At 40.7% G+C, this 12,573-nt stretch overlaps 2 protein-coding genes across 3 annotated transcripts in view; one reads left to right on the top strand and one right to left on the bottom strand.

Annotated features, from left to right (window-relative positions):
• The window catches only part of STYX (serine/threonine/tyrosine interacting protein), a 44,548-nt gene that overhangs the window by 26,852 nt on the left and 5,123 nt on the right, over positions 1 to 12,573 (top strand). For both annotated transcript variants that reach the window (XM_059695812.1, XM_059695805.1), the window contains 5 exons: positions 217 to 253; positions 753 to 792; positions 897 to 947; positions 3,706 to 3,778; positions 10,416 to 10,509. In XM_059695812.1, the coding sequence (XP_059551795.1) occupies positions 217 to 253; positions 753 to 792; positions 897 to 947; positions 3,706 to 3,778; positions 10,416 to 10,509 (295 nt within the window). The remainder of the gene's footprint in view (positions 1 to 216; positions 254 to 752; positions 793 to 896; positions 948 to 3,705; positions 3,779 to 10,415; positions 10,510 to 12,573) is intronic.
• LOC132234646 (INO80 complex subunit C-like) lies at positions 78 to 2,989 on the bottom strand. Its single transcript, XM_059695825.1, is given in 1 exon segment — positions 78 to 2,989. A coding segment is annotated over 1 exon segment (402 nt). The 5' UTR covers positions 2,854 to 2,989; the 3' UTR covers positions 78 to 2,451.

Below are 12,573 nucleotides of genomic sequence, written 5' to 3'. Positions count from 1 at the left end.
TGAGAAATCACACTTTGAAATTATTAAATTTTAGCTCCTATATAACTTTTAATCTTCAAATAGTATTTGAAATTATCTGAAAATTCTTGAATTGATGTAATTATTACTCATATAAATTAGCAGGAAATTGTTTTCAATATATTTTGTTTCACTGTATGTATTTTATGTTTATGTTAATCTATATGTTTTATTATAACACATTGTCTTTGCTTTCAGACTAAAGAATTTATTGATGGGAGCTTACAAACTGGAGGTAAATAATATTTACTTAACTAATGTTTATATTTAGATTGTTTAGTTAATTTTTTAGTTAGTATTCATTTTATTTATTAATTTACTTACTTATTTATTTTTAATCCTCACCCGAGGATATTTTTCCATTGATTTTTAGAGAGAGAGGAAGAGAGAGGGAAAGACAGAAATATTGATGTGAGAGAAATCCTGTCTGTTTTATATCCTAAAATATACAACATCTATTGGTTGTCTCCTGCACAAGCCTCTACTAGGGCCCAGGCCAGGGAGGAGCCTGCAACCTAGGTATGTGCCCTTGACCGAAATCAAACCCAGGACCCTTTGGTCTGCAGGCTGACGCTCTATGCACTGAGCCAAACCAGCTAGGGCAGTTAGTATTCATCTTAAATTCAGGATATGAAAGTTGTAATTATATATAATGGACTGTTCGCAAGATTGTGTTTTCTTTACTTCTTGTTTTGTATTTTTCTATCAGAATAACTATTTCTTTTTTTTTTCAGGGAAAGTTCTTGTCCATGGAAATGCAGGGATCTCCAGGAGGTATGAAGTTAGAGATAATTTTTTTCTCTCTAACATTTAATTAATGAGTTGTGTTTTCTGTTTTTTGCTGTTGTTTTTTTCTAAATTTTTCCCCCCCTTTTCAGTGCTGCCTTTGTTATTGCATACATTATGGAAACATTTGGAATGAAGTACAGGTAAGAAAGTACTCAGAAACTGAGCCACAATTTAAATTACTATTAATTTAATGGAGAAGTTGGGAGTTTAAAGTTAATATTCTTTTGATTTTGTTATCTAGTCATGTTTCATTAGGCAGGCTCTTGTACCAGCTGCTTTGTCTCTTAACCTTTGTAGCTTTTCTCCCTTATCTACTTAAATTTTTTGTTTTGTTTTATGGAGGTACTGTTGTTATTATTTTAAGAAGATAGTTATAGTTAGAATCATCCATGGAAGACTATTTACTGCTTAGGGAATTGGTTAGTATAAGTTTTAAAACACTTACACACAGATGTTACTGCTTTCCTTCTTTAAAAGGCTAATTTATTTTGTTTTTCTTTAACAGTAGTTGGATGAAAAATTACCTAAGAATTGTTTTAGCTTCTCTTCATAATTCAGTGTAGTCTTTCTTATCCAGAATAGTATTTTCCATGCATATGCAAAGATAGAAAAGAGAGAGGAGAGGTCATGAGCTTCTTGGCCCAAAACAGAACATAAACCTGGCCATTGTGCAGTGTTTCCTTTGTTAGTGTGTCTGGTTGCACAAGTTAGAAATCTTGTAATCATTGATACCTTCCCCTTTTTTATTCCCCTTCTCCCAAACTGATCTATTAACCAGTCCTATCTGTTTTATATCCTAAAATATACATTGAGTATCAATATATCTTTCCCTCATCATTTAATCCCCCAATACAAGCTCAGTTGTATCTTCCTGGACTCCTCCAATAGGAGCCTTCTTAGTGGTCTCCTGTATTCTTTTCTTCAGTCTGTTTTGTTCTTCACACTGTACTTGGAATGATCTTTTCAAAAGATAAATCTGATCTAAACATATAATCACCTTACCCCAAAAAGCTTTCAAAGGTTTCTAATTCTTAATAACTTAACCTAGCAAATGAAACTTGCATGACATGCACCCATCAACCTCTCCATCATCTTTTTTTCAATATATTTTTTATTGATTTCAGAGAAAAAAGGAGAGGAGAGATAGAAACATCAATTATGAGACAGAATCATTGATTGGCTGCGTCCTGCACGCCCCAAACTGGGGATCGAGCCCACAATCTGGGCATCTGCCCTGACCAGAAATTGAACCATGACCTCCTGGTTCTCAGGTTGATACTCAACCACTAAGTCATGCTGAGTCATTTTTATACCATGTTCCCCATTACTCTATTTGAGCTATGTTCAGCATTGGATCCACATACCTGACACATAATAAACATTCAAATGCTTGGGGGTTTTTTGTTGGCATTTTCTTGTCAAATGACTTTACTTGAGGCAACAAATAAATATAACTCAACAGGAGATATTATACTTGGAGGAAAAACATAGGGAAAAAAAACCTTAAAGCCAAACATTCTTTCCAAGGCATAGCACTGGCATTTCCAGATTGATAGCAGAATGAGTATGTTTCCATGAAGCAAAATTGTGAGTCCAAAGTCTAGCTTTGAAATAGTTTTCCACTTCAACTCCATTTCTCAAGGCTCAGGGAACGATGCTTATGGTGTTTATCAGGGCCAGGTAGCCAGTGACAACATAGGATGGCAGCCTGCGAATGTAGGGAAAGTCTTTCATGGTGTTGAACCGCAGCTTGCTCTGTGGGTCACTGTAGTTGGCAAGAAGACCTAAAACATCAGAATGCTTAGCTGGTTTGAAGGATAGGGGAGCATCAATACTGAAGTAGATGGAATTGTTCAGTTGCCATGGCAATGCCCTTTCAGAAATGAGAATTTGTTAGTTCTTCTAAGTTCTGTTCTTGCCAGCTATACCACCATGGCCAGAGGGCACAAAGTTGGGATCCTTAAATGACAAAGGTTTGCAAGTTTTCTCTGTAGGTCCTGTGCTAAAATCAGAAGGCACCATTTTCTTCTCACTCATGGCTTCCATGCTGATACCCTGTGCAAAGCTGGAGGTGGACACTTTTTCTTCTTACTGGCGATATATCCCCGGGTGCCGCCACTGCCCTTATGGGAATGATTGCTGGCCTCCTTTTGCTGTTCCGGGCTACCCCCCTGGATGGCAGTGGTGGTCACAGTTGGAATTGGAGCCCCCCTTTCTACCTTGAGTATTCTTTGTCCCCACTCCCACCCCCAACTGCTTTCCCTGTGAAGGCCCTGGACTCTTCAAGTGCTTATTTAGTGTTGTTTTTTTCGTATCCTTTGTGTTTAAAATGGATAAGTTTCCTTATAAGTATCAGTTCTTAAAGGAATATTATTTGAATGCAGATAATTTATTTTATTTGAAAAATGAACAACCATTGGGAAACTTTTATATATTCTCTTTATTATTTGGTGTCTTGTCAGTAATAATATGAATAGTGAAAGTAATTTCCTTTTATTGGGTCTCTACTATGTTCCAGGCACTGTTTTCTAGGCGTTTTTATCTCATTTATGCTTCATAACAGTGTGGAAGTAGATGTACTTCTCATTGACCACTGATAACATTGTGAGCATGTATGATGTGACAGGTGCTCTATACAGTGCTCTGCACTTACCTCCCATCTTCTCAATAGCCCTCCAAGACAGGTCCTACAATGATACCATTTTATTGTGATTAGTCTGACCACGCTGTCGATATTTCCACTACCACTCACTACCTCTTTCGAGTACAAGCTATAGGATTATGATTTCCTATTTTAGATAAATATTTAGATAAGTTTCTATTTTAGATGAATTATCACAATTAAGATTTAATTCATGAACTGATAACATCACTTTAATTTTCTTTTTATGTTTTCAGAGATGCATTTGCTTATGTTCAAGAAAGAAGGTTTTGTATTAATCCTAATGCTGGATTTGTTCATCAACTTCAGGTAACTTCTCTTTTCTCCCCTTTTTAGAAAGTAGGATAATTAAAATCTTAAGTCCGTGTAATTTAGGTGTAGAATTTACTTTGTAAATACTTAAAAATCGCCATAATCTAATTTTATTCTTCAAGTTTGCATTTCTATTTAAAAGAGTTTTCCTTTTTAAAAAATTAAATGTATAGGGGTGACATTGGTTAATAATATCATGTAGATTTCAAGTATACATTTCTTTTTTTAAAATATATATTCTATTGATTTTTTACAGAGAGGAGGGGAGAGGGATAGAGAGTTAGAAACATGGATGAGAGAGAAATGTGGATCAGCTGCCTCTTACACGCCCTCTACTGGGAATGTGCCCGCAACCAAGGTATATGCCCTTGACAGGAATCGAACCTGGGACCCTTGAGTCCACAGGCCAATGCTCTATCCACTGAGTCAAACCGGTTAGGGCTCAAGTATACATTTCTGTACAGAATTGCTTTGACTATTTGGGGTCTTTTGTGGTTCCCCCACAAAATAATTTTTTATCCTCTTTCTTTAAAAAATGACATTGGGATTTTGATGAGGATTCCATTAAATCTATATATTGCTTTGGGTAATATGGCCAAAAGAATTTTCTTAAAAACTGCTATTACAGCCCTAGCCAGTTTGGTTCAGTGGATAGAGCATTGGCCTGTGGACTGATGGGTCCTGAGTGTGATTCCGTTCAAGGGTATATACCTCAGTTGCAGGCTCTATTGCCAGCCCTGGTCAGGGCACATGTATGAGGCAACTGATCGATGTGTCTCTCTCACAGTGATGTCTCTCTCTCTCTCTCTCTCTCTCTCTCACTCTCCCTCCCCCCCCCCTTCTACTCTCACTAAAAATCAATGGAAAAATATCCTCAGGTGAGGATTAAAAATAAAATAAAAAATGCTGCTATTATCAGAAAAAAAGATTAAAGACACATTGTTGAATATAAATAATATAAATAATTCATGTTAGAAATTTCTTCAATTTCTTTCTCCACTTTGTTCACACACATTGAGTTTTGATTATAAGTATGCTACATACAACTTCTTAAATTTTATATGCTTTATCTTTTCCATGATTTTTCAGATTTTGTTGTGCCTAGAAAGATGCACTAAAAAAGATTTTTTTTTTTTCAAGAAAGAAAATCATAGGTTGAAGAATGTGCTCTGGCTGATTCCATGAATAAATTTCAAATTTAGACATCGAGTGCATTATAACATAGATTGTCTCAGTTACTGTACCTTAAATTTTACCTCAATTTTGTTTGTTTTTTTAATCCTCACCCGAGGATATTTTTCCATTCATTTTTAGAGAGAGTGGAAGAGAGAAGGGAAAAAAGAGAAAATATCAATGTGAGAGAAACACATCAATTGGTTGCTTCCTGCATGTGCCCTGACCAAGGGCCTGGGCCGGGAAGGAGCCTGCAACCGAGGTATGTGTCCTTGACTGGAATTGAACCCAGGACCCTTTGGTCTGCGGGATGACGCTCTATCTACTGAGCCAAACCAGATAGGGCCTCATTTTTGTTTTCAATTTACTATTAATTTTTACTTCATGTTTTAAACAAATAATTTTGTTATTTTTAATTTTTATTGGTTTTTAAATCAAATTTATTGGGGTAACATCTACATTAATAAAGGAGAAAGATGCAAATTAACCATCACGTCGTCAATCTGCTACACCCACAAGCCACACCCACCAGCCAATCAGGAGCGGGTATGCAAATTAACCCAACTAAGATGGCGGTGGCCATGGAGCTGGAGCGAGCAGGAGGCTTGGGTTGCCCCTGGCGATGGAGGAAGCCAAACTTCCTGCCTGCCCTGGGCTCTGCTCAAACCTACAAAGTTTCAATTATAGAAGATAAATAAATCCCAGATACCTGCTTCCAGCCTGCCCTGCCCTCCGCTCAAGGAGGCGCTGAAAAAAAAAAAAAAGGAGAGACCGGGAGCTTGGGTCGCCAGGGGGCATGGCCAGCCTGAAAATGGCCCTCAGCCCCTCACCCAGGCTGGTCAGGCACCCCAGTGGAACCCCCCCCCCCACCCTGAAGGGGCTGTGGGCAGCCTGAAAATGGCCCTCAGCCCCTCACCCAGGCTGGCCACACTCCCATGGGGTGAGGGTCTCCGCTGGGGGGATTGGCCAGCCTGAAAGCGACCCTTAGCCCCTCACCCAGACTGGCCAGGTACCCCAGTGGGACCCCCACCCTGATCTGGGACACCCTTCAGGGCAAACTAGCCGGCCCCCACCCGTGCACCAGGCCTCTATCCTATATAATAAACGGGTAATATGCACATTGACCATAATAGCTGAATGACTGGGAATGACTGGTCACTATGACACACACTGACCACCAGGGGACAGACACTCAATGCAGGAGCTGCCCCCTGGTGGTCAGTGTGCTCCCACAGGGGCAGCTCTGCTCAGTCACTAGCCAGGCTGATGGCTGCCAGCACAGCGGTGGGGGCGGGAGCCTCTCCCTCCTCCTCAGCAGCGCTAAGGATGTCCAACTGCAGCTTAGGCCTGCTCCCCGCTGGCAAGTGGAAATCCCCCGAGGACTTCCGGGCTGCCAGAGGGATGTCTGACTGCCAGCTTAGGCCCGATCCCCCAGGAAGCGAGCCTAAGCCAGCAGGTGGACATCCCCTGAGGGGTCCCAGACTGCAAGAGGGCACAGGCTGGGCTGAGGGACCACCACCGCCCCCCCCCCACCCAGTGCACAAATTTTTGTGCACCAGGCCTCTAGTTGGTTAATAAAATTATACATGTTTCAGGAATACAGTGCTATAATACGTCATCTGTATATGTACTGTATGTTTACCACTCCAAATCAAGTCTCCTTTCATCACCATTTACCTCTTCCTTTACCATCTTCTACCTCTCCCAACTCTTCTTTTCCCTCTGGTAGTCACCATATGGTTGTCTGTCTATGTGTCTTTTTTTTTCTCTTTTACTTCATTTAAAAGAGAAACAGTGGTATCTCTTTTCTTACCTTGTTTGTGTAAAATGTTTTTTATTTCTCCCTTATAGTTATATTATAGAACAGAAAGTTAACTGTAATTTATTAGTTTCTTTGCCTTTTAACAGTTGTGTAAAAACATCTCTTTTTAAACTGATTTGAAAAAGTAATATGCACTCATGGTTTAAAAATTTAAAATTCAACAATGCCTAAGGAGAGTACACTGAAAAATAAGTCTCCCTAATAGTATATCTTAGTATATCATTCTAAAACAGCATGTATAGCTCTATCAAAAAATATTTTATATGTATATGTACATATACAACAATTTTATATGACCACTTCCTTTTAACATGGGCCTTTAGATTGTTTCTAGCCTTTGATGATTATAAACAGTATTGGAAAGAATAGGTGCATTTCTCTGTGAATATACCTGTAAAATAACTGATCAGAGTGGAATTGCTGGGTTAGAGGGCACTTGAAAGGTGATATCAAATTAACTCTAAAAAGACTGAAGTAATGTAAACTTAACACACCCAAAAACAAGGAGACCTGTTTCGCCATCCTCTAAACAATACCAGTAATCAAAAGTATTTTAACAAACTTTTTGGTTATTGTCATATTGGTGGTAAAGTGCAACTCCTTATTGTTTGCCATTTTCCATACAGGTTGCAGGTCTTTTTCTCATTGGTTTTTTAAGAGCTCTTCTAAGGAAATCTGCCTTTGAAAAGCTATTTTTATTATACAGTGAATTCTGTTCCGTACTTGGGTATATTTCTGGACTTAGTATTCTGTTCCATTGATATGCTTATTGCTCTACTTGTATCAAACAATTTTAAGCACTATAATATATAAACAATTTATAGTATGACTCAAGACCCCCTCATTGTTCTTCGTTAACTTTACTGGAAGAAGTTTTATAGTTTTTAATGATATATTCACAGTTCAGAAAGAAATGGCTCCATTAAATTTTTAGTCTTCTACTTTAAGAATATGTTCCAGTTATTCAAATCAGCTTTTATATCTTTTAGTGTTTTAAAGTTTTCTCTGTACAGAATATATGCATTTCTTATGAAATTTATTCCTAGGTACTTTTTTGTTCCCATTATAAGTGAAATTGTTTCTTCTCCCCCTGTATTTTCTATTTGGTTATTTGTATACTAGAGGCCTGGTGCACAAAAATTTGTGCACTTGGGGAGAAGGGGGGGTCCCTCAGCCCGGCCTGTGCCCTCTCGCAGTCTGGGACCCCTCGGGAGATAACGACCTGCTGGCTTAGGCCTGCTCCCAGGTGGCAAAGGGCAGGCCCAATCCCTATGTGCAGCCCCTGGTCGGGCTTAGAGCAGGGCCGATTGGGGAGTTGGGGCGCTGCCCCTGTCATGCACAGAGCAGGGCGGATCGGGAGGTTGCGATGCCACCCTCAGTCACGCTCAGGGTAGGGCCGATTGGGGGGTTGGGGCACCGCCCCCTGTCACACTCAAGGCAGGGTTGATGGGCAGGTTGCGGCACCACACCCTGTCATGCACAGAGCAGGGCCAATCGGGGTTGGGGAGCTCCCCCCTGTCACTCACAGAGCAGGGCCCATCAGGGGGGTTGGGGCTCCATACACTGTCACGCACAGAGCAGGGTCGATCAGGGGGTTGGGGAGCTCCCCCCTGTCACACACAGAGCAGGGCCGATCAGGGGTTTGGGGAGCTCCCCCCTGTCACTCACAGAGTAGGGCCGATAGGGGAGTTGGGGCACCGCCCCCTGTCATACACAGAGCAGGGCGGATCAGGGGGTTGGGGCGCCACACCCTGTCACACTCAGGGCAGGGCCGATGGGGAGGTTATGGCTCTACCCCATCACACACAGAGCAGGGCCCGTGAGGGGCGGTTGGAGCGTTGCCCTCTATCACCCACAGGGCAGGGCCGATCAGGGGGTTGGGGCGCCTTCCCCTGTCACGAACAGAGCAGGGCGGATAGGGAGGTTGTGGCCCCGCCCTATCACACACAGAGCCGCAGGGCGATCAGGGGGGTTGGGCGCTGCCCCCTGTCACACTGATCCGGGTGTTGGGAGGCCTCGCAGCTCCGCTGATCCCGGTGCTGGGAGGCATATTACCCTTTTACTATATAGGATAGAGGCCTGGTGTACGGGTGGGGGCCGGCTGGTTTGCCCTGAAGGGTGTCCCGATCAGGGTGGGGGTCCCCACTGGGGTGCCTGGCCAGCCTGGGTGAGGGGCTGATGGCTGTTTGTAGCTGGTCACACACCCTTCAGGGTGGGGGTCCCCACTGGGGTGCCTGGCCAGTCTGGGTGAGGGGCTGAGGGCTGTTTTCAGGCTGGCGGGTGACTGAAGCTCCCAACCCCTCCTTTTTTTCTTTTTTTTTTTTTTATTCTGGGCCAGCTTTAGCTCTGAGGCTTGACTCCAGCTCTTAGGCCTCCGCTGCTGAAAGCAGGTTTCTGGCCTTTTTTTACCTTCTGTATTTGAAACAATGTTGCGATCCTGCTAGCTGAAGCCCGGCCGACTAAAGCAGGTTTCTGGGGTTTTGTTTAGCTTCTATATTTGTAACATAGTTGCTTAGTGTTGCAGCTCAGAGGCCGGCAGCGGCAGGCGGGGAACGTTGGGAGTCCTCTGTCACTGAAGCAAGCAAGCCTCATGTTCGCTTTAAGCTGCCTGGCTGCCAGCTGCCATATTGGCTGGCAGTTAATTTGCATATCGCCCTGATTAGCCAATGGGAAGGGTAGTGGTCATGCGCTAATTACCATGTTTTTCTTTTATTAGATAGGATAGGACAGCTACTAGTTTTTACTACATTTTCAGTTGGCAACCTTCTTAAACTCTTATTCTAAGAAATTTTCTAGTTGATTACCTTAGCTTTTAATCTCATCTTCAATTTATAATTTGCCACTTTGCTAATTTTATATTGCTTTCTCATTGAATTTTCATTCTATCAGAACAATAAGTAATAGTGGTGAAAGTATCGTACTTGTTATCCTAATGCCCCAATACATATTAATTGGTAGTTCAGTGTGTGATACCCTAGTGCAGGGGTCCTCAAACTACGGCCCACGGGCCACATGCAAATACAAATACTATATTTGTTCCTGTTTTGTTTTTTTACTTCAAAATAAGATATGTGTAGTGTGCATAGGAATTTGTTCATAGTTATTTTTTAAACTATAGTCCGGCCCTCCAGCGGTCTGAGGGACAGTGAACTGGCCCCCCGTTTAAAAAGTTTGAGGACCCCTGCCCTAGTGCAGTGATGGCGACCCTTTTGAGCTCGGCGTGTCAGCATTTTGAAAAACCTAACTTAACTCTGGTGCCGTGTCACATATAGAAATTTTTTGATATTTGCAACCATAGTTAAAAAAAAAGACTTATATTTTTGATATTTATTTTATATATTTAAATGCCATTTAACAAAAATCAACCAAAAAAATGAGTTCGCGTGTCACCTCTGACATGCGTGTCATAGTTTCGCCATCACTGCCCTAGTGCAAGCTATTGGCCTGCCTTGATTTATAGTCTCATCAGTAAATGTGACATTATGAGGTAAGAATTTTAAGCCTGCATTTTTCTTACAATAATATGGTACCAGATTTTTTGATATAAACTTAAGAATACTAATAATGTACACATCAACCACTGTTTTGGGTATCCAAGAATTTAAGTGTATATTGAAGTTAATTAAAATTATATTTTAGGAATATGAAGCCATCTACCTAGCAAAATTAACAATACAGATGATGTCACCACTCCAGATAGAAAGGTCATTATCTGTTCATTCTGGTACCGCAGGTAAGGGTTTTTTCATTTTTGAGAAAGTTGTGGGGAGAGAGATGATAGTACATGAAAGGTAGAAAAGAATCATATTTTGCTCGTTACAAGTTACACTAACAATTTAAATTGTTTATTAAAAAAAGAATTTCAAATTTTAATTTTATATGAATAAATATGTCTTATCTGCTGTGTGCACACCACTAACTGGTTAATCAGTGTAAGCTGATTAGATCAAATTTCTTTTTTATTTTATTTTATTAAATCTTTATTGTTCAGATTATTACATTTGTTCCTCTTTTTCCCCCCCCCCATAACTCCCCTCCTCCCAGCTCCCGCCCCACCCTCCGCCCTCACTCCCCACCCACTGTCCTCATCCATAGGTGCACGATTTTTGTCAGTCTCTTTCCGCATCTCCCACACCCCTTTCCCCCCCAAGAATAGTCAGTCCATTCCCTTTCTATGTCCCTGATTCTGTTATGATCACCTGATTATTTATTCACTTGATTCTTAGATTCACTTGTTGATAGATGCATATTTGTTGTTCATAATTTGTATCTTTACCTTTTTCTTCTTCTTCCTCTTCTTAAAGGATACCTTTCAGCATTTCATATAATACTGGTTTGGTGGTGATGAACTCCTTTAGCTTTTCCTTATCTGTGAAGCTCTTTATCTGACCTTCCGTTCTGAATGAAAGCTTTGCTGGATAAAGTAATCTTGGTTGTAGGTTCTTGGTATTCATCACTTTGAATATTTCTTGCCACTCCCTTCTGGCCTGCAAAGTTTCTGTTGAGAAATCAGCTGACAGTCGTATGGGTATTCCCTTGTAGGTAACTGAGTTTCTTTCTCTTGCTGCTTTTAAGATTCTCTCTTTGTCTTTTGCTCTTGGCATTTTAATTATGATGTGTCTTGGTGTGGTCCTCTTTGGATTCCTTTTGTTTGGGGTTCTCTGCGCTTCCTGGACGTGTAAGTCTATTTCTTTCACCAGGTGGGGGAAGTTTTCTGTCATTATTTCTTTAAATAGGTTTTCAATATCTTGCTCTCTCTCATCTTCTGGCACCCCTATAATTCTGATGTTGGTGCGCTTGAAGCTGTCCCAGAGGCTCCTTACACTATCTTCGTATTTTCGGATTCTTTTTTCATTTTGCTTTTCCAGTTGGGTGTTTTTTGCTTCTTCGCATTTCGAATCTTTGACTTGATTCTTGCGCTCCTCTGGTCTGCTGAGATCAAATTTCTACTTGGTTTCATTTTAAATCTCTAAGTAGTATAACTGTGTTGCCACTTAGATTAAAATAATAAGAGAAGTCTGGTGAAGGGGTGATCTTATTAAGAATAAATGATAGTTAATAAATGAAAGTATGTTTCAAGCTAGAGTGATTAATGTCAACTACCTCGTTTTTCTTTTGCTATGGATGTTCAAGCCCTTCTCCCTTCCCTGTTTCAGAGTCCTTGCCCATTTTCAAAGGTAATGAATGACTCAAGCACACTCTCACAATCTTTTAACTTTCACCTTCCTTGCCAAGCAAGATCTTGTTACACTTGTTTGCTGTTCTTTTTACTTTACTGGAACACTCATAGAATTTGCTCATTTATGGTGTTTCTCTCCCAAAGTTCATTTCATTTTCATTTGAATCTACAGCCTTATATGATAGGAAGAACAGGTTACATTCCTACTGTTTTTGGCTGGAAACTGAGCACTTGTGATCTGAACCACAAGTCAGTCCAGCACTTTCTTCACTGAATTGTGCAGCCTGTTGTGACAGTTTTATATATTCAACCTTCAGGCTCAGCTTCCTAGTTGTCATTAACCCTTTTTCTAAAAAAAATATGATTTTTAGAGAGAGAGGGAGACATCAGTTTGTTGTTCCAATTGTTTATGCATTTATTGGTTGATTCTTATATGTGCCTTGACCAGGGATTGAACCTGCAACCTTGGCATAACAGGACAACCCTCTAACCCACTGAGCCACCAGGCCAGAGCCATTAACTGTTTTGTTTGTTTTTTTTGCTACCACCATCTAGTTGTTATCAAATCTGCTAGGGTCTGTTTCCTCAGTACCTTTAAAGTTACTTCCCTATTTTATA

This window comes from Myotis daubentonii, chromosome 1 (assembly GCF_963259705.1).
Source record: "Myotis daubentonii chromosome 1, mMyoDau2.1, whole genome shotgun sequence".
In the NCBI taxonomy this organism is placed as follows: Eukaryota; Metazoa; Chordata; class Mammalia; order Chiroptera; family Vespertilionidae; genus Myotis; species Myotis daubentonii.
Note: the sequence above shows the minus strand (reverse complement) of the source record. Positions and strands in the feature narration are given on the sequence as shown.